This window comes from Calidris pugnax, unplaced genomic scaffold, assembly GCF_001431845.1.
Source record: "Calidris pugnax isolate Ruff unplaced genomic scaffold, ASM143184v1 scaffold38, whole genome shotgun sequence".
Taxonomy (NCBI): Eukaryota; Metazoa; Chordata; class Aves; order Charadriiformes; family Scolopacidae; genus Calidris; species Calidris pugnax.
This window is the reverse complement of record NW_015090995.1, coordinates 18843480-18869448: the sequence shown is the minus strand read 5'-3', so window position 1 is coordinate 18869448 and position 25969 is coordinate 18843480. Positions and strand designations below refer to the sequence as shown.

The following is a 25969-nucleotide window of genomic DNA, read 5'->3' as shown; positions in this document are numbered from 1 at the left end:
TTTTGGGGTGGCAATGAAACAGCTTTTGTTATATGAGACAACACTAAACCATGACGAGATGTTACCATAATCCAATTACAGTAATAATAGACATCATCACCCTTTTTGCTTTACCGTCTAGCTTAGAAAATAGACAGTCTTAATCAAAAGCACATACTCTACTGATCTCAGTTACGGAGCCGGCTCTGCCGCCTCTGCTAACCTTTCAAGAACGGTTACACAGTGGGTAACCATGAGATCCAGGCTATTTATTTCTGCCACAAGGAAACACAGAACCAAATGACGTCAGGAAAGGACACAGGAGTCTTAGCAGGTGGAAGGAAATACTGAAAAAAGGGGGGATTTATGGCATACTTTAGGTATGAAGTGAGCAACAACTTCAAGGAGAAGCAGTATCTTTCAGTATGAGTTAAAAAAGCTGCCTTTTCCTTCAAACCATGTCTGACTTCTTATTGATTATGATTACAACAGCACTAATATTATGCTGTGAATGCATTAGAAAACCTAAATTGGATAAAGTCATCACAATACATCCTAAAACAAGAGGAAAAGTAAAAACACCGGAGGCCAAAATGTTACAGATTTCAGTAGATAAAGGAACTTTTTCCAAAAGCAAGGCTCCCACAAGTTTGCCATAGCACACACTATATCCTAAAACAAGAGGAAAAGTAAAAACACCAGAGGGCAAAATGTTACAGATTTAAGTAGATAAAGGAACATTTTCCAAAAGCAAGGCTCCCACAAGTTCACCATAGCACACACTATATTTTCCTCTCTTCTGAGCCTTGTACCTCGGTTCCTACCACCATCCTGCTCCACACTTCTGCCCAATCAGACATTGCAGAGGTAAGTTCTCAGGAGAGCTCTGTTCCACAGCGTGGGCTTCCCCCTTTGACCTCCTAGGGATCTCTCTGGAGGTTTCCTTTGGCAGCTTCCCCCGTTTTTCCCTGAATTTCATGAACATACGAAGCCCAAATTACATGAATCAAAATTTCCACCTGGCGTTAGTGGAAAAAAAAATAATCTATGCATCTTTTGCCAGTGGGCTACAAAACTACTAACGTCCTACTTCTCTCAAAACCAGGATTTGGGTTTTCTGTAGAGATTTCTGACCCGTAAGGACTATTTCTGTCCCTCTGGAACTTGCTCTCTGCCTGTCTCGCTGGCGAGTGCTAACCACGGAGTGTGAAGTCCTCTGCTACTCCCCTTCAGCAGCAGTTCGATATCCCATTTCCTCTCCTTGCCTTTCCTGCTGAATAGGCAATTTTTCTCCAGTAACTTCTCATTTTTTCCCCGAGTCAGCTTGCTGCAGCATCTATCTCAGCAGTCATTTCCTAAGGAGTTCTTTACTCCTAGGCTTATTATCTTCCATTTATCTGCATTGAGCTGTGCTGCCCTATTACAACTCAGGTACTCAAAATTAATCCTCCTCATGTATCAGATTAAATTGTTTCTCATTACCTGCTTGACTCTCAATTCAGTACCATTTGTAAAACTAAAACCTACTTCTCCATATTATTAATCAAGACATTTTTTTGGTGGCAAAAAGCCATTGTGTCCCAATCTGAATGATCTAACAGTCCAAGTACTTTTTCTCCTTCTAGCCAAACTTGAATGTTTCCCTACTTTTCTTTTCCCTTCCTTTTTGGTGGCAAAAAGCCATTGTGTCCCAAATCTGAATGATCTAACAGTCCAAGTACTATTTCTCCTTCTGGGCAAACTTAAATGTTTCCCTACTTTTCTTTTCCCTTCGTCCTGAATTCCTCCTCTGTAATCAGCCTTTTGAAATGGGAAATTAATGCATTTAATGCATATTTCTCTAACCTCTACTGTCTCCTTATAGCTAAAGGTTCTCAGGGATCAATATTTTACATGATCGGATCGATCATGGCATGTGCAGCTGCTCGAGGAGCCCTGATAAAACAATTTCCTATTGCTTTTCTAAAGTAGATTTACAAGGCAATTTCCTTACTTGCTCACTAGTTGTTTCAGCCTTCCTCCAGACTTATAGTTATATGTTTGTTTATGCCAATTTCTTGAACTTTATTGTCTTGCAGACTGGGGAGTATGGGGTTTCAAATATGCGTAATTTTAAAATGAATTGTGAATCACCTTACAATTTGCCAATGTTTGAATTCTATTTGATAAAAAAGACAGTAATAACCCTTTAGTAAATATGCATATTCCCCTGTTTTGATTAACTGCCTTTAATTAAAACACTCCAATTAGTTAGTCCTAATTCACCACACCATTAAATCTGAAACGCATGTGGCCTCCTTCCCTGACCCTCCCCACCACCTCATCCTACAAAACCCTCATTTAAATGCAATTTGCTTGCTTCAGAGATCTCTCTTGGGGCAAGAAGAGCAATGCAAAAGCTAAGCCTTCTTCATGTGCCAGAGATGCAATGAGAGGAGAGTACCAGTACAGCAGGTTTGGAGGACATAAGAGGTGCCTCTTGTGGGCAAACCAACAGAAGACTTTGAGGGCCACAGTATTTTGACAATGTTCCCTGTACGGATGGTGGTCCATAATCACAGACAGTACAATTATGACCCTGAAAACAGGGTAATTATAGAATCATAGAATGGTTAGAGTTGGAAGGGACCTTAAAGCCCACCCTGTCCCACCCCCTGCCCTGGGCAGGGACACCTCCCACCAGACCAGGTTGCTCCAAGCCCCATCCAGCCTGGCCTTGAACCCCTCCAGGGATGGGGCAGCCACAGCTTCTCTGGGCAACCTGGGCCAGGCTCTCACCACCCTCACAGCAAGGAATTTCTTCCTGAGATCTCATCTAAATCTCCCCTCTCTCAGTTTAAAAATTCTCAAATTATAAGACAGACAAGATCCAAGTTTGAGAAGCCCTCAGGGAAAGCCTGCTGACACCTTCACTCTCTGACTCCAGAACTTACAGGAGCATTTTCAGTGCCTTAATTTTACACTCACGATTCCTATTCCCTCCACTGTATTTATCCCCTTTTAAAATGGAGGAGAAGGGAAGAGGAGAAATAAAAAAATGACACATACTTGAAATTTAATTTAGGAATGGCTTCGTTCCAGAAAAGAATGGCCTTGGTTTATTCAGTCCCTTGGTTATCAAAAAGCACTTCAGCCCTGACTGAAGGGCAAGTTTGTCTCTCTCTCTCGATGCCTCGCCATGGGAGGACTCTCACGAACACATCACCCCTCGAGCATTTCCTAGCGCATCGCTTCTGCCCACAGACCTTTGTGGACAAATGCAGGGGTTTGAAATCCCCTGACAACATTTTTCCAAATTTAGGTTCAGGAATTAGCCCGAAATAATTCCCTACTGGGTCCCAAATGCTTTTGGAGTAAACATCATTAAAAAACTCCACCCTAAACCTAGACCACTTCTCAGGAGACTCTCCAAGGACACTGCCAGAGCTGGCACAAAGGCTGCACACCCTCCTTGGGGGTGGGAAAGCCACAAGTGTCCCCCCATTGTCCCCTCCTTCCCTGAGTAATGCTGGTGCACACACTGTCCTTGGACAGATGCTCTGCAGCTATATCATACGCAGCTGGGGAACTTCCCCCCTCCAGGACTCCACACAAACCGATTTTCCATCAACATACCATGCTATTCTATGTACACTTTACTGAAAATCTTCACACCCTCCTTTAAATATACCAAAATCCAGTCTGTCTGGAAAATACAGTTAAAATATGGACAAGACAAAGGAAATTTTACAGTAAGTGAAGATGACTGTATTAACCATTTTTCAGAATAATTTTTGTCTTTTGGGAGGAAAACAGACCACCACCAAGAAGACGGTGCGTCTTGAAGATGAGATTACATTTAGAGAGACGTATTTGAGTCAAACAAAGTGCTGGACTTAATACCACAGTCTGGAAGAGATGCTGTGGCCTCCATTATTCAAACGGTCTAACGTCACTTCTGCATCGAGTCACAGCAGCCCACCTGCAATTCAGAAAAACCTAGTCCTCTCAGGCTCGAAAACCAAGTAGAAAACTTATTGCTGCGCTCTGTGGGTGAGGTTATTTCCTCCACGCTTCCTGCTGTAATACTCTTTCATGCAGAACGCTGCTCAGTTCATATACAATTCATGCCCAGAAAGATCTTGTCTCCTTGCTGAATTCCCACCTCCCATTGCCTAATAAGAGACATGAACTTACAGCAGCTTGACACTGTTCACTTTCTACACCTAGTCACAACACCTCGGCATTAATTGTCCTAATCAAGTGATTTTGCCGGAAAGAACAATTTGACTTACTGTGCAGAATACCTAATCTGGTCTCTGCGTCGACATTTTCCTTCATTCACTGTGAGAAAGAAGAACATACTCCTGGCTCTCCCATTATTCAACACTAATAGAGTTAATTATAGTATAGAGGTTACAGAAAAAATCTCAAGACTGTCTTAAGCCATTTCACATATTTGTTAATTACTAAGAAAGCACACAATTCAATTACACCTGACTTTTATTTACCCTTAGTGCAAAAGGAACTAAAAGGTGATGTAACGTTCTGAAAAGAATAATTAAGGTCACTGCAAGGCTCCTTCTAACCATCAAAATACGTGAATGACCTAGTACAAGGAAGAACCAAGTCTATTACTTTAATGAAATCGCATCCATAAGTGGTAATACACTGTCCTGGGACAACAGCAATTAATGTCACCGGGTAGCTTACCCAGTCAATAAACCTTGAATCTTTTAAAGCTGAAGCTATGCCAGTCGAGTCAGCAAGCACAACAGGCTCTTCTCTATGAAGAAGGTGTTTGCTAGTGTTTCTGCTTGTTATCCTTTAAATTCCAGTCCATGAACCCAACAATCAAGGAGGAAATACAATCACTGCTAAACACAGGAATTACACTGATTTTTGGATAGTATACTGTCTTTCATTTTCCTCCACACTTTAATTTCCTATCCCTTCCTTTGCTTATAGTTTGTACTTAGTAACTGTATTTTTCATTTATACCCTTCTCTCTGCCAAACGCTGTCAAAGTGAACATGCTCGGTTGAGGTACGAGCAGAAGAGACTTTAGAGTCTGCATTTGCTTATATGAAATATAACTTGAACTTACTGAGTGGATATGCATATGGAAATGTAAAATTTGGCCATCCTTTACCTGTGAGATGATTACTTGTTAGCAGTGAAAGAGACCAAGAGATTCCACTGGTTTTCCCGTTTTTGTCCTCAGGGGGGAAATTTTTTTAGAGAGAAATGGGATTTTTTTTTCCAGGGAAAGTACTTAATATTCCAAGGAAAGATATATCTTTGGGTATACGAGCAGAAGAGACTTTAGAGTCTGTATTTGCTTATATGAAATATAACTTGAGCTTACTGAGTGGATATGCATTGGAAACGTAAAATTTGGCCATCCTTTACCTGTGAGATGATTACTTGTTAGCAGTGAAAGAGACCAAGAGATTCCACTGGTTTTCCTGTTTTTGTCTCCAGGGGGAAATTTTTTTAGAGAGAAATGTTTTTGTTTTTTTTTCCAGAGAAAGAGACCAAGAGATTCCACTGGTTTTCCCGTTTTTGTCCTCAGGGGGGAAATTTTTTTAGAGAGAAATGGGATTTTTTTTTCCAGGGAAAGTACTTAATATTCCAAGGAAAGATATATCTTTGGGTAGAGGGGAATAAAAAAATGTAGACCTTTGTATCAACTATTAACATACTACCTGGATTTTAAAAATAACACAGATGGAGTTGTCCTATGCAGAAAGAGCATGAAAAAGAGACTGATAATTCAGCCTAGACTGAAGGCAATGTATGTATTACACTTCACTTCTCATTTCCTGAGATAGACAGACAACCCAGGATTCCGATTCCTGAGTATCTGAAGTTTTTCAATATGCAAAGCCCTGACTCATGCCCAAACTACTCCTTCCCCTAATATTTCAATAGTTTTCTCTATCTTGTTGGAAAAACTCTCACATCTTCTACTAGTTCAAGCAGTCTTGTTGAAGAAGCCAGGTACTCTGAAGATATATTGACATATAAGTCTTCAGAGCAATCTTTAAGAGAGAGAGAAAGGTTTAGAACAAATTTGCAAGAAGAACAGGATGATTTCCCAACTTGGCCTCCAGTCTTGTTATTACCGAAAATGGTGGATGAGATGGTTTGTAGTGAGGAATCATGAAAGAAGTACTTATGGGAAGACTCCAGGAAACACTCCTGCAACTGCTCAGGTATTAACCATTTTTCAGAATAATTTTTGTCTTTTGGGAGGAAAACAGACCACCACCAAGAAGACGGTGCGTCTTGAAGATGAGATTACATTTAGAGAGACGTATTTGAGTCAAACAAAGTGCTGGACTTAATACCACAGTCTGGAAGAGATGCTGTGGCCTCCATTATTCAAACGGTCTAACGTCACTTCTGCATCGAGTCACAGCAGCCCACCTGCAATTCAGAAAAACCTAGTCCTCTCAGGCTCGAAAACCAAGTAGAAAACTTATTGCTGCGCTCTGTGGGTGAGGTTATTTCCTCCACGCTTCCTGCTGTAATACTCTTCCATGCAGAACGCTGCTCAGTTCATATACAATTCATGCCCAGAAAGATCTTGTCTCCTTGCTGAATTCCCACCTCCCATTGCCTAATAAGAGACATGAACTTACAGCAGCTTGACACTGTTCACTTTCTACACCTAGTCACAACACCTCGGCATTAATTGTCCTAATCAAGTGATTTTGCCGGAAAGAACAATTTGACTTACTGTGCAGAATACCTAATCTGGTCTCTGCGTTGACATCTTCCTTCATTCACTGTGAGAAAGAAGAACATACTCCTGGCTCTCCCATTATTCAACACTAATAGAGTTAATTATAGTATAGAGGTTACAGAAAAAATCTCAAGACTGTCTTAAGCCATTTCACATATTTGTTAATTACTAAGAAAGCACACAATTCAATTACACCTGACTTTTATTTACCCTTAGTGCAAAAGGAACTAAAAGGTGATGTAACGTTCTGAAAAGAATAATTAAGGTCACTGCAAGGCTCCTTCTAACCATCAAAATACGTGAATGACCTAGTACAAGGAAGAACCAAGTCTATTACTTTAATGAAATCGCATCCATAAGTGGTAATACACTGTCCTGGGACAACAGCAATTAATGTCACCGGGTAGCTTACCCAGTCAATAAACCTTGAATCTTTTAAAGCTGAAGCTATGCCAGTCGAGTCAGCAAGCACAACAGGCTCTTCTCTATGAAGAAGGTGTTTGCTAGTGTTTCTGCTTGTTATCCTTTAAATTCCAGTCCATGAACCCAACAATCAAGGAGGAAATACAATCACTGCTAAACACAGGAATTACACTGATTTTTGGATAGTATACTGTCTTTCATTTTCCTCCACACTTTAATTTCCTATCCCTTCCTTTGCTTATAGTTTGTACTTAGTAACTGTATTTTTCATTTATACCCTTCTCTCTGCCAAACGCTGTCAAAGTGAACATGCTCGGTTGAGGTACGAGCAGAAGAGACTTTAGAGTCTGTATTTGCTTATATGAAATATAACTTGAGCTTACTGAGTGGATATGCATTGGAAACGTAAAATTTGGCCATCCTTTACCTGTGAGATGATTACTTGTTAGCAGTGAAAGAGACCAAGAGATTCCACTGGTTTTCCTGTTTTTGTCTCCAGGGGGAAATTTTTTTAGAGAGAAATGTTTTTGTTTTTTTTTCCAGAGAAAGTACTTAATATTCCAAGGAAAGATATATCTTTGGGTAGAGGGGAATAAAAAAATGTAGACCTTTGTATCAACTATTAACATACTACCTGGATTTTAAAAATAACACAGATGGAGTTGTCCTATGCAGAAAGAGCATGAAAAAGAGACTGATAATTCAGCCTAGACTGAAGGCAATGTATGTATTACACTTCACTTCTCATTTCCTGAGATAGACAGACAACCCAGGATTCCGATTCCTGAGTATCTGAAGTTTTTCAATATGCAAAGCCCTGACTCATGCCCAAACTACTCCTTCCCCTAATATTTCAATAGTTGGAAATGTTGGAAAAACTCTCACATCTACTAGTTCAAGCAGTCTTGTTGAAGAAGCCAGGTACTCTGAAGATATATTGACATATAAGTCTTCAGAGCAATCTTTAAGAGAGAGAGAAAGGTTTAGAACAAATTTGCAAGAAGAACAGGATGATTTCCCAACTTGGCCTCCAGTCTTGTTATTACCAAATATGGTGGATGAGATGGTTTGTAGTGAGGAATCATGAAAGAAGTACTTATGGGAAGACTCCAGGAAACACTCCTGCAACTGCTCAGGATGGAAAGGGCAAGGAAAAGAGAGAGAGAAAAACACTTTGAGAGAAAAAGGTAGAAAGTATCTTCTTGGCTAAATTCTGACCCCAAATGGAAGTAATCAATTTACACAATACAAAGTTGATGGCGAAATGTGACCCTTGTGATTATATGGCACAGTCACAACCCTTTTTTTGGTGAACCATATTTCTTCGTTAATAGAAACCTTTCTTGAAAGCACTTCCCTCCTAAGACAAACTGCAGAAGACTCAGTTCCAGACAAAATCTCTGGTTTGTGCATACAGATTTCTTCTTGTTCCTCCCACCTCCCTTCTCATTTGTTTTTTAATAGACTGCTGAGAAGAAGGGCTATTAGGAACAGCTGAAGCAGGCAAAGCCATTATCACTTGTTCTCTACAGGACCTTCATTGCAGCTAAGCTTAATGGAGTGGCAGAGGATTCCTAGAACATTTGGCAGCACCACGTATAAAATCAACCTTGAGTATTTAGTCTCTCAAGAAGTTAGAAGAAAGCATTAGGAGCCAGGTTCTCGGCCAATACTCACTCCACTCCTGCAATCCCTCCCCTTCACACATTCAAGATCCATTGACTTCAAATGGGGCAATGCCAATTTGAACAAGTTATATTACACAAGAAATAACAAGTCTTGTTATTACAATGACGGGGAAATCAGGCATCAAGTCTCCCATACTCTGCAACGTTGTCGCCACTAGATTTTTAAAGACCATAAAGAAGTCCTAAACTATCTGCGAATTTGCTCAAACTACCAACTGCGAGAACCAATCTGTTTTGATCCTTCCCTGGAGTCCCATCCTAAATCAAAGTAGTACAACTGAACCTTTTAACTAAAGTTTCCTTTTTGCCCAACCTACAGCAAGAGAAGTCTCCTGAAAAATTTGGCGCGTGAGTTTAATTTGCATGTTTTTCCTTATAAACCTTGACTTACGGATTATTAAAAAAACCCATTCCTACAGATTTGTGTCCTTTAAAGTAAGTGCTCATCACAGACATCAACTCCAGGAGACGGAAAAGCTGACAGTATTTTACTGGGTGCTCCCCAAGCTCCTCCTGCCTTCCAGCCAGAATCCTTTCCCTAGGACTAAACAGAGAGAAGATGGAGTTCTTAGAGCAACAATAGATTGAGCTCAGAGGGAAACAGAATGACTCATGAAACACAGGCTATACAGAAGGATTGCTAGAAATAAAAGAAGGAATGAAGGTAGAGAACTTGGCAACCAAAGAGAAAACGGCTCCTGTTAAGAGAGGGGAGCTAAATATAGAACCCCTCTGCAACACCAAGTTAAGTCACTGGTGCCTTTCAAAGGTACAGGATGAAATCTGTGGGGATGTATTACAGAACTCAGACAGTAAGTTGACCCGAAGCCAACTACCACTCTCACCTCATCCATCCCAGGATGACTGAATTCCAATTTTACCCATAAATAAGAGCCTGGCCAAGCACTTACAAAGAAAAATGTCGGCAAGCATCCATCTCAACTTCATTCTGCTGGAAATGAGCTGACTTTAAAAGTTGGCTATAAAACTAAAAAAAAAAAAAAACTAAGCCCAAAACACACCACTAAAAAAAAACCTGGCAGGAATGTTGGATTGTTGTGCTTTTTTTTTTTTTTTACTATGCCCTTTTGAGACATTAGTTTTTAAAAGGCACCTTTTCAGTTCTGTTGAGGCAGTACAAATTCTGCTACAGGAGAGATTATATCAAGAACAAATCGTCATAGTGCTGCCCTGGGATTTTTCTCAGTTAATCTCTTGGATAAATGATTACACCCATGTTTTCATTTGCATGTGCAAATTAAAGAATCTGCCCATAAAGACACCTGATCAGATATAAATTTGCAATAGTCTACAGAAGTCAATGTACCTCATTAAATATAAATATGTTTAGGATATGGACAACCACTTGTGTGGTTGGAATCCACTGTTTAGATTATTAAATCATTTAATGCACATGAGTACAGGTATTTGAACACAGAGTTAGAGAAGAAGCTGCTGTGTTCTGTGCATCTGGCTGGTCGGTTCATGGGACCAGATCTTCAGAGGGTGAAGCAGAGCAACTCAATGAGAACAGACTTTGTTTCTCTGGTGGTGTTGGTGTAACAAAGATGATGTTACTCAAAACAAAGTGCTGCTGAGTAACTAATCTGTTTTTCTTTGGAGATCTCTGTCCTCTCCTGGTCATTTTTCTCACTTTCAGGTTGCCACCCAGAAGGGGCTTCCAACTCCTCTCCAATGCAGTAAACTCCTAAGTCTGTTGGAGCTCAGTGATCCCTCTCTTTTTCAATTTTGGCTCTCACCTGCAGCCAACAAGTTACTCCAAAAAGCACTCTTATCACCTGCCCATACCACCAGCTTCTTAACCACTCTCCTAGCAGACTTTTCTTCCCCATCATCGGCCTCACCTTCTCCCATATCAATCTCTCCTCCTCAGCACCATGATGCCTTATGGTTCAAAACCTGTCCTCTCCTCCTTAATCCTCTTTATACCCATTCTCCTATCATAGTTTGCCACCCTACTCAACGGAGCTCAGTGATCCCTCTCTTTTTCAATTTTGGCTCTCACCTGCAGCCAACAAGTTACTCCAAAAAGCACTCTTATCACCTGCCCATACCACCAGCTTCTTAACCACTCTCCTAGCAGACTTTTCTTCCCCATCATCGGCCTCACCTTCTCCCATATCAATCTCTCCTCCTCAGCACCATGATGCCTTATGGTTCAAAACCTGTCCTCTCCTCCTTAATCCTCTTTATACCCATTCTCCTATCATAGTTTGCCACCCTACTCAACACACCTTTCTTCTTGATGACTAGTCCACAAATATTTGCAACTTGTACCTAAATTAAAATTAATAGGAATGGGGAATAGAAGCGTTTTTCAGCAAATAAAAAATCCATTTATCTTCAAAAGTGTTTTCAGTGGACATGACCTGTCAACTCATTAGAGTTCTCAGGGCTCCCAATGGTACCAGCCTGCACTAGTTGAGCATCTGCCACCATTTTGTCCTGAAGATGTTCTCCTCTATTCTAAATTTGAAAGAATTATCATTTACACACAGACCAGACACCCTTAGGAAAGCATGCACCTTAGTATGTTAAAGAACAAGCAGCCAAGAGAGACCTCTGCAAGAGATATTGCCGTCCTTCAAAACAACCTACTAATTTTTGGTTAGAAGGTCATGGCTCTTAAAAAGGAGGAGCCCACATTAATTCAGGACCCTTTTGGTCATCTGCTTAGTCTTCCTCAAGGCTAATCACTATGTCTTGGAGGTAGCTGGCTCAGCAACCCAGCAGACAAATGATTTAAAATAACCTCCTTGTCTGTTATTCAGAAGGAAACTATCAAGAGGCAAAGGCATTTTTCAAGCAGAGCATCCATGTGAATTTTAGAGAATATATAACTTCCACTTGAGTAGCAATTGCATATCATAAAGAATATGTTCTTCAGCACCAGCAGGAAACCTTGGTTTGACTCAGAGCTTCCCTCAACTTTGAAAAAACTAGTGCTGTATTTTTTTTATATATCCAGAATCATATCAGACTGACTGTACATTTCACAGCACATATCATTAAATGCACTACATGAAAATCTTTTCAGTTAAAACAGTAATTTCTGAAACATGCTCCTTTGTTACTAGTACAAAAAGCAGCAAAAATTCTTGCTATTTTTACATTTATCTAATTTATTCAAGTGATTTAAGAAAGTGCTTACTTGCATTTGGCAGCTCCAGACCCATTCAAATTTTTGCTTACTACTGTTCTGACAGCATATTTAATCTAAATTTATCACAAAAAGGCCAGCCGCATGAAGTCTACTGGGTTGATGCTGATAGATCATCATTAGAAGGGAACATCTTATGTGAAGTTTAAATATTTTCTACTAACAGTAATTGAGAGACACCAGCGACATTTGATGTCAGCTTTGCCACCTGCCTGAAATGAGAGAACGATGATACTCACCAGAGGTAAAAGCAACGGGAGCAAAACTCACATCTTCAACCACTGACTCGAAAAAGCAGGAGGTGCAGAGGGAGAGAAACAGGAGCAGGCACCAATTAAGCAAAGGTGCACAACTGAAATAAACTACCTTTTCAACAGCTCTCACAATTAAGCGTCATATTTGGCATCACCTGTAGCAGAAATGAAAAACTATATGACTGAGTAGAGGAAAGGCATGGTTAAAGATCAGACTGAAGGTCATCACAAATGTGGTTTATGCCCTAAATGCTTTTCTCAAAAGGCAGAAAACTTAGCACCACATTCACTGCAGTCCCAGATTCTTGTCCTGCAGATGGTCTCCCAGGGCAAACTCTTCTTCTGCAGCCCCAGTGGTCTTCACAACATTGAAGTCCAAGTTGGTAAAGCTTCCAAACCAATGGTGTCCATAAGGGCAGGCAGGAGATATAAGTGACAACACCCCTCTTCCTGAAGCCACCAGCCCACGGTTTACTGGCATCAGAGCCCTCCATACCCTCAGAAGATTCATGACCATTTATTGATGTCTCTTCAATAGATGCTAAAGTACTAGCTTGCTGTATGGAGTAAGTTCTGCTGATTCAGGGATATAAATAACTTTTCTAGAGGAAACCTCTTAGTTTCATCCTTTAAGGATGTGAGGCTCTCGTTCAATCTAAGCCTCTGACCTTCTCAGAAAGGCTGCAAGGATCACAGCTGAGGAATGAAACGTGCCTCTTCCGCAAGATCCAAGGAAAGAACCCCAGAGACAGGTGTATTTTAACAAGAAGAAAAACCAAGTGTAAGGAGGAAGGTTAAGCTGTTATTTAGAAAATATTTAAGAAACACAAATCTCAATCAGATCAATCAGATATAAGTGACAACACCCCTCTTCCTGAAGCCACCAGCCCACGGTTTACTGGCATCAGAGCCCTCCATGCCCTCAGAAGATTCATGACCATTTATTGATGTCTCTTCAATAGATGCTAAAGTACTAGCTTGCTGTATGGAGTAAGTTCTGCTGATTCAGGGATATAAATAACTTTTCTAGAGGAAACCTCTTAGTTTCATCCTTTAAGGATGTGAGGCTCTCGTTCAATCTAAGCCTCTGACCTTCTCAGAAAGGCTGCAAGGATCACAGCTGAGGAATGAAACGTGCCTCTTCCGCAAGATCCAAGGAAAGAACCCCAGAGACAGGTGTATTTTAACAAGAAGAAAAACCAAGTGTGAGGAGGAAGGTTAAGCTGTTATTTAGAAGATATTTAAGAAACACAAATCTCAATCAGAGCAATCAAGAGGAAGCAGAGTTGTGTCACTTCATTTGTCTTCTGTACCAGGCTCCAGCAAAACAATCAAGATGCTCAGATATTTGTGTAACATTGCACTCAGTCACCACCCTATACACCACGGCTCTTCTGACTTCTCTATGCCAAGGGCCACAAAAAACAAATTAAAATGTGGTTGAATGATGCTGGCACAAATCTGAAGAGTGGTCACTACATTTTTATTCTGTTGTGAGACTTCAATTTGACCAGATAGTGTAGAATAGTGAGAACTAACACACCTACACCAATAACCTTTCTGGAAGGGACTGTTGTGTAATGTGGAAATGTCAAGTGTGAAAGACAGCTGGTGCCTAAAGACTTCCTGTGCAGCAAACTGTACGCATTCTTCATTTTTTCCCTTGTTAAACCAAAATGCAAGAATTCAGTGCACTTGAAATCTGTGGCAGGCAGTTTCAAATCAGGAGTATCCAAGACACCTGAGAAAGGATTTCTCCTTTTTTCCAAAATGCGCCATCATTTTCTTCGCAGCAGGAGTTCAAGGAACATCGTGTCACTTCAAGAGGATGTACAACCACGTGCTGGACACACCTCTGGGGGTCAGAACCTTTGCAGGCGTGTGGCACTTTTAACCTGTGGGGTTTAACCTACCTCTTCTGTAATCTCAGTCTTTCAGGAACAAAAAGATCCATCTGTCTCAGTGTTTTCAAACACGTGGTAGAAAGAAACAAACATGGGATGAATACCCAGCAATCTCCTGCTCAGTCTTCCTGAACACCACTGCTGCACAGTACACCCTTCTGTCATGAAGGACAAGACCTGGCTTAAAAAAATAAGATGTGCAAATATTTTGCACTGTCCTACAAAAGCTGGGGTTTTTTTTTAAGCATGTAGGCAACATCAAAGAACTTGTACACAGCAGGAAAACTCTGTAGATGGATACCAGTGGGCAAAAAAACTGAATATGAAATAGTCTGAGCACTGACTTTTCCCCAAACACTCGGGTACTACTGAAAAAGCATTCAATAATTTTTACGTAAGTGTTCTATGAAAACTGTGGCCTTTTGCAATCTTTGGACCTCTGTTGTGCTCACTGATGTCTGGGTAAAGCTTCTTCAATTTCTTTAGCTTTACAGGTCAGGACACTTAAAAAAGAATGAAAAACAGAGACAAAAGTACTAGCACCAAAAGATAACTGCTTATACAACCACAGAAGGTCCCTAAGCCACATTCCTGCATGGCATGCTCACCACGTATTTGAAATAAAATGGGCTGCTGTACAAATGCTTCAGCTTTCCTCTGAAGGCATCCATGGCTCTGTCAGAGCAGCACCCAGAATAAGGAGAAGCATGACAGGCTAAGAGAGCTGGGGTTGTTCAGCCTGGAGAAGAGAAGGCTCTGGGGAGACCTTAGAGCAGCCTTCCAGTAGCTGAAGGGAGCCTACAGAAGAAATGGAGATGGAGAGTGTAGCAATAGGATGAGGGGTAATGGTTTAAAATTGAAAAGAAGGGAGATTTAGATGAGATCTCAGGAAGAAATTTTTCATTTTGAGGGTGGTGCGACCCTGGCCCAGGTTTCCCAGAGAAGCTGTGGCTGCCCCATCCCTGGAGGGGTTCAAGGCCAGGCTGGATGGGGCTTGGAGCAACCTGGTCTGGTGGGAGGTGTCCCTGCCCGGGGCAGGGGGTGGAACTGGAGGATCTTTAAGGTCCCTTCCAACTCTAACCATTCTATGATTCTATGAGAGAAAAACGCTGAGCTGAGGAAGTACACAGAGATCAGGCTAAGACTGAAGCAAGACTGAGCTCCTCCTCTTTTCCACATAATCCTAGAGGTCTGATAGACTTTCTGATGAACCTTGACCACTTTTGTGCATTTAGAGATATCACAGCTGCAGGAACGGCTGATGGAATGAAGCGCAGAAACCCCCGAGTTAGATATGGGCTGAGCTAACTCTAGTACCAGAAAACACGGACATATTACGACATAATACTGTGAGTTACTCGAGCTAATTATCCCTGAGATTACCAACACCATGGTGCTGCATTGAGCAGCCCAGATGTGGGACGGTAGCTCGGGGATCTCCACAGTACACTCTGCTGCACCAGACAGACATGTCCAAATGCTTTTGTACGTGATTGCCTTGGGAAAGGAAAAAACTTTCCAGCAATAACTAAAAAGTTGAACAACTCCTTGTTTCTGGAGTTGTCCTAACCTAGAACAGCATGAAAAATTTGGCATGTTCTCAACCCAAAGGCCAATATTTAAATAGTACAGACGTTACCACTGATAAAGGGTCGTGCAATAATTATGATGGGCCATGTAGTTAAATAAGGTACAAAGAAGAGCCTTCATTATTAATAAAGAACTACATCATCTTATTTAAAATGAGGACAGATTGAAGAGCGAAATCTGGTGCTTTCTCAGGAGAATCATGGAATGAAAAAGCAGCAAGACAAAGGCCTTCCTCCATACAAGGAGCACTCTTTGAAGCTCTTAAAGAGTCCTTTAGAGATGAGATGAGAAAAGAACACCAGTGTGACTCATTTGGTCTAAATGTCCTACTTCAGATATGTTAAGTGCCAGATTCTGTCTCCATAATGAATATTTATTCTGAGATGAGCACAAAATAGCAAAAAGCATAGATAAAAGATTTGCCTTGAAGAGTACACAGGTAAGGTAAGAGATAAGAGTTGTCTTTAGGTTGCCATGACCTGTTCAGTGATGAGACCAGCTGCAGCTCGAGAATTAAAGCCCATCGACTTGCAATAAAAGTGCTAAAACTGCTTCTAATGCCATTACTTACTTAAACTTCTCCAGTGCTACAGAGTGCAAATTTGGCTAACAATTACACAATTCACAATTCCAGCTGCACCTTCGAATTCTTCCACCAGGAAAACCCAGTTCAACAAACCACCTAATTCCCAGTTTGTTACTTGTGGCCAAGCGGGAAGGTAGACAAAAGAACTGGGAGGACTCTTAGTGCCTCCCCTGGGGCATCTTTTACCTATGGACTTGGGGACCAGCCACCTGATGACTCCCTGAGGACGGTTACCCAAAAAGGGAGGTCTGCATGCTCTGGAAAAATCAGCCATGACTAGAAGGTTGAAATCTGACCGTGCTCTACAGAGGTCAGGAAACATCTGGGCACTAAAGAAAGCATCTAGTACAAAAAAGAACATAGTCCAAAAGGGACTATGGTTTCAATAACAGGAGTACACGCAAAGGTACTTTATAACAGTAGGTTTGATCAAAGGACATCGTCTGCAGGAACTATGGCTTAAAAATCAGCTCCCCTGAAAGGTACTGGGTAAGAAGTGACTGCAGGGAGAGCATCGGTCTCCTGATGCTGGGGAGGAATAACCCCCTGCACCAGCACAGGTTAGGGCCTGACCTGCTGGAGAGCAGCTCTGTGGAAAAAGACCTGAGAGTCCTGGTGGACAACAGGATGACCATGAGCCATCAATGTGCCCTGTTGGCCAAGAAGGCCAATGGCAACCTGGGACACATAGCAGAATATGGCCAGCAGATGGAGGGAGTCATCCTGCCCCTCTGCTCTGCCCTGGTGAGGCCCCATCTGGAGCACTGGGGCCAGTTCTGGGCTCCCCAATTCAAGGACAGGGAACTGCTGGAGAGGGTACAGCAATGGGCTATGAAGATAATGAGGGGACTAGAATATTTCTCTTATAAGGAAAGGCTGAGAGACTTAAATACTTAAAGGGTGGGTGTCAGGAGGATGGGTCCAGTCTTTTTTCAGTGGTGCCCAGGGATAGGACAAGAGGAACACACACTTGAATATAACAAGTTCCACCTCAACATGAGCAGGAACTTCTTTACTTTGATGGTGGCAGAGCCCTGGGACAGGCTGCCCAGAGAAGGTGTGGAGGCTCCTTCTCTGGAGATGTTCACAACCTGCCTGGACACGTTCCTGTGCAACCTGCTCTGGGTGGCTCTGCTCTGGCAGGGGGTTGGACTAGGTATCTCCAGAGGTCCCTTCCAACCCCTTTCATTCTGTGATCCATTAGTGCCAGACACCATCTGAACTGCCCCTCTGCAAGCTGCTGGCCTGGGCAGCAGCCTGGAAAGAGCAGAGGCACTTTTAAACTTTAAATCCTTCTTCTATCAGAAGGAGGGTGTCTGGGCTACCTTTATTCCTTATATTTTATCTTCATTTCCTCCAGCTACGCCATTCTAAAGATTTAAGTCTGACAAATACACTAAGGTGTGGACCCTGTTTCCTGGACTGAGAGGTGTGTGCACACACAGGGAGAAGGATTTTCCAGCTGTAATCCTTATTTCAGGTCATGTTCAGCTGACAGCAAGAGCCACAGACCTTTGAAAAAGTCTGTTTTTCAGGCCGGTAGGAATAGCCTGGCAGGTGTATTAGTTAAAAAGGAATTAGCAAAGCAAATCAATAGGATGCAGGAATCAGGGCTGTGTATAACACACTGATCTCCAAGTCTCTCAGGAGCTAAGTAAAGCCCTAAGGAAAGCTCTCACACTCTCTCCTGGGAGGTGGCAGGTACATGTGAATTCAGGAACAAAAGACATTGCCAAGCCATTCAAAATACTACATTCAGTGACTTGTTTTCAAAATCTAAATGCCTTCCTCAATATACACTTTGGAATCATTACAATACCTGCTGACAGGAATGTTTTATCAACAATTAGATGCCTCCTGCTCAGGACTTTAAACACTGAACCACTGCCTTATTGTTTAAATCATGTCCAGACACCTTAAAAATAGATGGTTTTTTATAAGGCAGCACACAGCCGGATGTGTAAACACTCAGCACAGAGCCAAGAACTTGGTGAAAAATAAATAAAGTGCAGAAAATGAAAGAAGTGGTAGAGAAGAACAGCTTAGGCTAAAGCTGAAATAGCCTAATAACCTGTTAACACTGGCTGCTCCTGTCCCCCTGTCCCTCACCATGCCACACCACCCTTCCCACCACAGCCAGACCTGGGCTCTCCTAGTGCTGAGCCATTTGTTAACTTACATGGTGAGAAAGGAAGGTATTTGGTGATTGGAGGTGATTCAGCCCCTCTGCTCGGCTCTTCTGAGACCCTGGAGTCCACCTGCAGTGCTGCGTCCAGCTCTGGATGCCCCCAACATCAGAAGGACGTGGACCTCTTGGAGCAAGTCCACAAAGATGCTGGGAGGGCTGGAGCCCCTCTGCTGTGAGGACAGGCTGAGAGAACTGGGGTTGTTCAGCCTGGAGAAGAGAAGGCTCCAGGGAGACCTTAGAGCCCCTTCCAATATCTGAAGGTGATCTACCAACCCAAATCTTTCTATGATTGGTGGTGGACCTTGCCAAAGCATGGATCAATTGCAAAAGCATATAGTAAGAGGAAGGGAAGGCTAGAGGCAGCTGGCAGTTCAGCTAGCACGGGCTGCTGCAGAGAAGAGAAAGACAAAAAAACCCAGACTCCAAATTTAAATCTATGGAGAAATGTTGAATTCCTAGCTCTGCTATATTTCCATGTGGCTAGAAGTGTCACAACCCAAAATCTTCCAAAGATACTAGTTTGGTACCAAACACTCAGCTGATGCGGTGAGAAGTGCTACTGTAATGCTGATGAGATGCCCAAATAAGTTTTGAGAGTCAAATTCTTCACTTCCCTCTTTATAGTGGGAAACATTAAACTTCCCTACTGCAGGGCAGTGCTATGAGGACAAGCACGTTCAATCCTGAATGGCTGTAGCAACAAGGACCATATAAACTCCTAAGAGAGTAGGAAAAGAAGAACTGAAATTAAGCTCTATGTGAGGGTTCTGATCCCATTTTCAGACAAGTAAATATTGAGTAAATCTTGGATTTTGGTGGAATTACTCTGGATTTGCACTGTCTGAGCCTGAACCCAAGCCAGGCCCAGACTGTGTTCAGGTAAGCTCATTAAATACATCCCAACCCCTCTGACTCTGCTGGGAGCACTCACATGTTTAAAGTTAATCGTGTGCTTAAAGGCTTTGGAGGATCAGGGCAAGAGGGCTCAGCCACTTACAGGACTGAGCTATTCTGCTTTATGTACTAAGCATCTGAAGAAAATAAGAGTGCAGTTGTCACCCCTGCCTCCCAATGCCCTGAAATAGAAGGTTATCACTTAATCACTCAAGTTGGCTTCTCTTTGGGGGGAAAAAGCCATTATAATAGTGGCAGCTCCAGACCTTTGGCTTTTGTGGTCTGTGCCACTCCTTTCAGATCATCCTTCACTACAGATATGGTCCCTCAGCTGCAGCAGCTCCATGTGCATCCAGACAGCCAGGATTTAGAGCTTATTTTCATTTGGTATTGGACAAGGCTCAGGCATTGCTCATTCCTTCTTCTTGCTAGTGCCAGGACTCAGGGGAGAGGCAAGGTGAAAGCTTCACCCTCCCCACAGGAGGACTCAAGTGCAGGCAAAATCTGAGTCAAGAACAAGGGTTTTCTGAGGGAAAGGGTGATGATGTGAGCTCTGAGGGCTGTAGTGCTTGACAGCAGGCAATTACAGATTGTCTGACCTCCCTGAGATGAACTGCTCTGGGCCAGAAGCTTAACTGCATCAGGAAAGGGGTAAACACTCCTGTTGGCAAAAGCCATGGCAAATGGTATACCAAGTCTTCACTTTTCACCTCCACTGAAAGCAGAAGACATGATACAAAGCACCATGAAGTATTAGGAAACGTGATTCATTTAGTACCAAGAGACCATAACACTGATAAACTTTCTAAATAGAGTAGGAGCCCCTGTTCAATGAGCCAGTGAGCTCCTGGCTGTTGGTCCAGGTTAAATCTGAGGTTCAAAGCACCCACAGCACAGTTGCAGAACCTCCTACCTGGAGTCCCACAGCCAAGTGTGCTGGGTCTCAACATCTCAGACACGACCAGGACAGGCGAACATACCTGTGTTTCACATGGCTCATCTCTATTATTCCCCACTGCAGTGCAAATTCTTTTTCAGTTCTGAACAATATATAAAGTTAAAAAACATCTTGCGGTTCTCCACGATTTCAAATACAGGTCCTCCTCCCCCTTCTTCTTTCTTATTCTCCTCTAAAATGCAGAAATGTACGTGTATTAACATAATTAAATAAGGGAGCTGGGCTAACAGGACTGATTTGGTCTAGAAGAAAAGTGTATAATTAGAGTGCCAAGTACTACCAGTGGTGACACGACGCTTGGAGCGCCAAGGGGACAGTCAGTATGACAACAGAAAGGCTCTGAAATTTGGCTGGTGAGACAAAACCGTGTGTGCACATGGAGGAGGCGGAAGAGCCAGCCTCCCACATCATGTGTTTAAATGTCCTACCTCTTCCTCGCCCCCAGGACTGGCTCTGCCACTCATCCCACTGCTAGGGATGAAGATAACAAGCCATTGTCAAGGGCAACGGCAAAGCTGCTTGTTTCACATTAGCATCCTTAACATTTTCTATCTAATCAGATTTCCTGTTGGTTGAGGAAAGCTGCCTTTCCTCATTACCAGCTGCTATCCCCAGATTTCCCTCTCCCAATACATATTTTGCCATGCTTGTCTGCTTTTCTGTGTAAAAAGGTTATGTATGCCCGGAGGGAGACTAAATGTTAACAAAAAAAAAAAAGGCAAAAAAAACCCCACCACGTGAAAACAGAACGGTGGGCAAGAGGCCAAGACTCTTGATTATGTGACTGTGACTAACCAATGGGTGTTTTTAAAAAACATTTCTCTCATTATATTCCCTCCTCTGGATGTAATAATACAACTCAAATTAGTTTTCCGGGAGCAGACTTCTTTTTTATGTAACCATGTTTTATACAGATAGCAGCAGCTTATGTTTAAACTATTTAAGAGAACAAATAGCTGCGAAATGTACTTCAGATGGCCCTTCTCCTGCTCACAGAGTATTCCTGGCTGGAGGGGAAGCTGCAAAAACACCCTGTACTTTGCTGCCGCTTGGATGTAACTGTAAACAATGCCCAATGCCCACAGGACCTCGCATCCAGGTAAGGATGTCAGCTCTGCTTGTTTTATTACATTTGAGAGATCTACCACATTGTAAACCTTAGAATGACTTTGACAAAACAAAGCCAGAAGGATGCAGAATAAAGCAGCAGTTCATCTTCTAACGTGGTCCAAAGTTTCCTGCAGCACAAGGAGAGGCAGCATCCTCTCTGAACTGAAATCCGGACTGACAGACATCACCCTGCTGGCACTGGACCCAAATGGGAATATCCACATTGTCAGAAGATAAAATCGTTGTGATTTTCTATTGTTTGCCTCCTTCCTTCCACTAAAAAAAAAAAAAAAAAAAAAAAAAAAAAAAAAAAAAAAGTCTGTCCTTGCTGTAGTTACTGGACTAAGGACCTTTTTAGGGGTCCTCCAGGTTGATATCAAATGTACTGGCCCTGGACCTATTCTATTAAGGAATATTTGAGGCATTTGAGTGCTGTGAAAAAAGATAACATCGTAAGCAGCCAGGCAGGGTGTCAGAAAAAGAACAGGCAACCAAGACAGGTTAATTTAGGAAACACAGATCTAATTTTCTCATTCCTTCCCTTGCTTTTAAAAATGGGCCTGAGATACGAGAAATGATGGGCCATCTGGTTCAGGTACCAGAGTGAGGTGGTATTTAAGCCTTTCAGCAAATAGTAGAACATTGCCCAAACACTCCTACAAAAAGCCAGGAAAATCTTTTACCTGGTATCAATATACATCCCTAGGGAGTTCAAATTCTAAAGTGTTAAGTGAGATTCCTCAAGCGTCAACCCTCTATGAAAGGGGTTATAAAGTGGAGAGAAGAAATCCATCATCTAAGTGAAATATTTAGACACAGAGCTGCAAATTTAGAAACAAGCAGGATTTACTATGTGTTCCCGTGTCATTACTCAGCAGATAAAAAAAGGTACATTTTTTTAATACTCTCTGCAGAGTCTCTCAAGTCTGTAATTTTTCCATAAAACTTCCATTATGACATTTTACTTGGAGAGCTTTCCTAATAGCTTCATACTTTCCAGTACCTTCAAAAATGTGTAAATCATGCTGCAGTAGCAGGTTTAAACATTTATTTTCATTCATCCTCACAGCACAGTTGAGCTGTTAACTCTGGGTTCACTCTACAAGGTATTCAGGTAGGGTTTGGTTCAGCCACTCCATTAACTTCGGGGGACTGTTTTAGTGTTTGCACTGAAAACACAGTCCAGATTACTTCACACTCAAAATTTTTCAAGCCTCTCGCCAATAAATCACTGAGGATGACACACGTCAGTCTTCCGGTGGGTCTAACACCATTGCCAGGCAATTCTTAAGATTTTGAAGAAAGCCCAGTGTAGCCCAGGGAATTTAAGCTGTGATAGAGATTAAGATGACTCCTAAATAAGCATTTTCCCCTCTCATGACAGAGGCAGCATCTTTCACAGAAACACATAGAGAAATCACACAACAATAAAACTGGATACCCCTATGAATTCCCATCAACTCAGATGGTTGTGGGATGGGTCAATAGGGCCATAGCTTCTTGAGCCCTGTCTACTAATGCAAAATTCCTGGAGGAGAGGAGGAGGGATAAAAAGGGGAAGGGGAAGAGACATTCATCCTTGTATACTGCAGTAAAAGATGAAAAGTTTTCCTCTCAGAGCTAAACATTTTCAGAAAGAATGATTAACAATACCATATGCCATGGAGGAAGGTGTAACACAGCTGTTGTTGGGAGGAGACAGTACGTAGATTTATGGAGAACCTAAGAAGAGCAACTGTTGGCTTCCAGGTGACAATACAGCAGAACTGATGCTCCCCAGGTCTTCACTTAGACCTTGCAAGCTTCTCCCAGCAGATTCTGAATTCCTTCACATTGAACCAAACCAAGTTCCCAGGAGACTCACGCTCTGGAGGTAAAAGGCTCAGCACAACTCCGCTTCCCTTGTTCCTCTTGAACATTACACACCATCACCGACGTGTAAATTGTTGATTTATTCACTGAAAATGATCAGACCTAGGTAAGAGCTAGTCCCCAAGAGGAATCCAGCTCCCAGTAGAAGTTCCACCGAAATGAGACCACCAGCTTCTGCTGGAGTTACACATGAGCACACGGAAAAATTGAAATACAGCATGTGAGTCGATGACAAGTTTTGGCTCAAGTGGAACCTTTCATTTCATCCCATGTCACCTCCTGAGGATCCTAAGCACCTCTAGTAGCTCAGTTGTCACCATCTTCCTAGAGGAGCTTGAGACGAACAGTTCTGGGCTCATAATTCACGCATGAGCAACACAAACCCAGACAGATAATAGGAAATTCACTGTATTTGCTAATCCAGAAGAGTGGTATGGGATTCATCTTTCCTTCGTGTTTACTGAATTCAGAATTATAAAATCATGACTTCTAGCGAGTCAGCCCCAGGACTGAGAGAAAAATTAGACTTTGTGGTTTCAAAACCCAATTGTAATATTCGGTTATCTCATCACTGAAACAAAGAACCTCTCCCCACACCTTCTATCAGTGTTTGTGTCAGACTTAGTATTTCTGGTGAGATGAGAAAGAAATGCTATTTTAATAAAATATTTTTTAAATAGAAGACGCGGATCTCCGAAAAAGCGGTACAAAGAACATTCATGCAAAATTTGAGGTATGTGACAGGAGAAAGCAAATTGGCTGAATATTTTGGGCTAATAGTGACAGCTCAGCAACCGATGGCCATCATTACACAGAGAATAACAGAAGTGATTTGTGAGGAAGGACTCCAACCTCCCCACTTTGCCATTCCCGCAGACTCAATTGTGGCAGAATCCAGCCCTGAATATTTCACCTTAAAATACATCTACCGGCAGCAGCATTATTTGTCTTGGCAGATACGGGAGCTTATGCAAAAAGTAGAAGGCTTACCATGTGGAATATGAGGCAGTAACGCAAAACACATAAGGAACAGTAAGAGAAAAATATGAAAAAAGGCAGTAACGCAAAACACATAAGGAACAGTGAGAGAAAATATTAAAAAATATATAATACCTTAATCTTATGTACGCTAGACAGACAAATTAAGATATAGATACCTCATTAGTAATTTCATATTAGCAAACACAGCATTAGAACAGACCATACCTTTGCTTTATCTGAAAAGGAAAACATTCTACTGGTGTTTTTCTGCTCTGCATGCATTTCAGTTTCCAAAATGCAACCGGGCGTGCATTACAAACAGACTTTGTCCTGCTTCCCCGAGGTACAGCTGCCATGAGCATTCTCTAGCGCTATGCAGAAGCCTTATGGAGTGAAAGGTGTCGGGGACAAGCCGAATCCCAGTTCTTAAGTGCCAGATTTGCAGCAGAGTGCAGCTTGAGGAATGTTTTACTGGAAAGAATCGACTAGGAATTGATGCTGTTTAAGTAGCAAGCAACTTTCGGCAGCCAAAAAAAGGGCAGTGTGTAATGATGAGAGCTGAAACAGACAGACTTTATTTAAGAAAAAAAGCAGCGTCGCTTTACTTCTTGCCTAGAATGATACTGTACATGGCTCATATTATCGTGTCCCGTGGTAGCCGAACCAGACACTAACAGGCAAGCAAAGGGGGACATGGAGTGCATCACGCTGCCTGCACCGACACAGGCTGGGAAACACACAGCACACTCTAGGGACATACATGGAAAAAAAAAAAAAAAAAAATAAAAAAGAAACGAACAGAACATGGATCCATAGTGCCACAAACCTTCCGGCTCTGTGTTCTCTTTGAGGTGCACTTGCTTCAGTGGGCAGCAGAAGATTTCGTGACACTTAGCACGAAAAGGGGACTCTTTTTTCTTTAATTCCGCAGATTGGATCGAATCTTGCCGTAACATAATGTACTCCTGTGTGCCAGGGGGAGCGTCATCCATAACTGTGGTCACCACATAACAAAATGAACTCAAGTTAGAGCTTGAGGAAAGCAATCTAGAGAATTAAATCAACTACATAATGTCAGGGTGGGGAAAAGAAAGGAGGGGAAGAAAGGTGTATAGGAAAGAAAATCGAATTTAAAGTGCAGAGTATCTTAGTCATGGTGGTAGAAGGGTGGGGATAATATTTACTTTTATAAACAATGCTTCTCATTAACATCAACACTCTATATTGTTTCATGCAGCTTTAATAAAGAGTAGAATAACATCCAGCTCCAAAAAGCAACAAGGTTCTCTCCTATGTCTTAGCTTTATTCTCCTATAGCACCTATATCTATATTCTGCATGCAGACTAAGAAGAAAAGCAAACACAGCATGCTGTTATTGCCCAGCCACAGGCAATCTCCATGTGAACACCAGGGAGTAATCATTCCACATCTGCAGGTAACACAACATCAGTGTATCTATTCCCCAAAGTCAAAAGAAGGCGCTTTTATCAGGGTATGTAATTACACACGGTTCCTTAGAGCAAGGATGATAACCCAACGACATTTCACTTGGTCATAATTTTCAATGGGTAGGAGAGTAGATGTACAAAGAGAAAGCACATTAATCCTTTGGATGGTTTTCTTGTAAAAC

General features: G+C 42.0%; 1 protein-coding gene across 1 annotated transcript in view; it reads right to left on the bottom strand.

Annotated features, from left to right (window-relative positions):
• Positions 1-25332, bottom strand: part of FGF13 (fibroblast growth factor 13) — a 132243-nt gene extending 106911 nt beyond the window's left edge. Inside the window, exon 1 of the mRNA XM_014955327.1 lies at positions 25165-25332. Coding sequence (XP_014810813.1) covers positions 25165-25330 — 166 coding nt within the window. The 5' untranslated portion in view covers positions 25331-25332. The remainder of the gene's footprint in view (positions 1-25164) is intronic.
• Between the last annotated feature and the right edge of the window lie 637 nt (positions 25333-25969).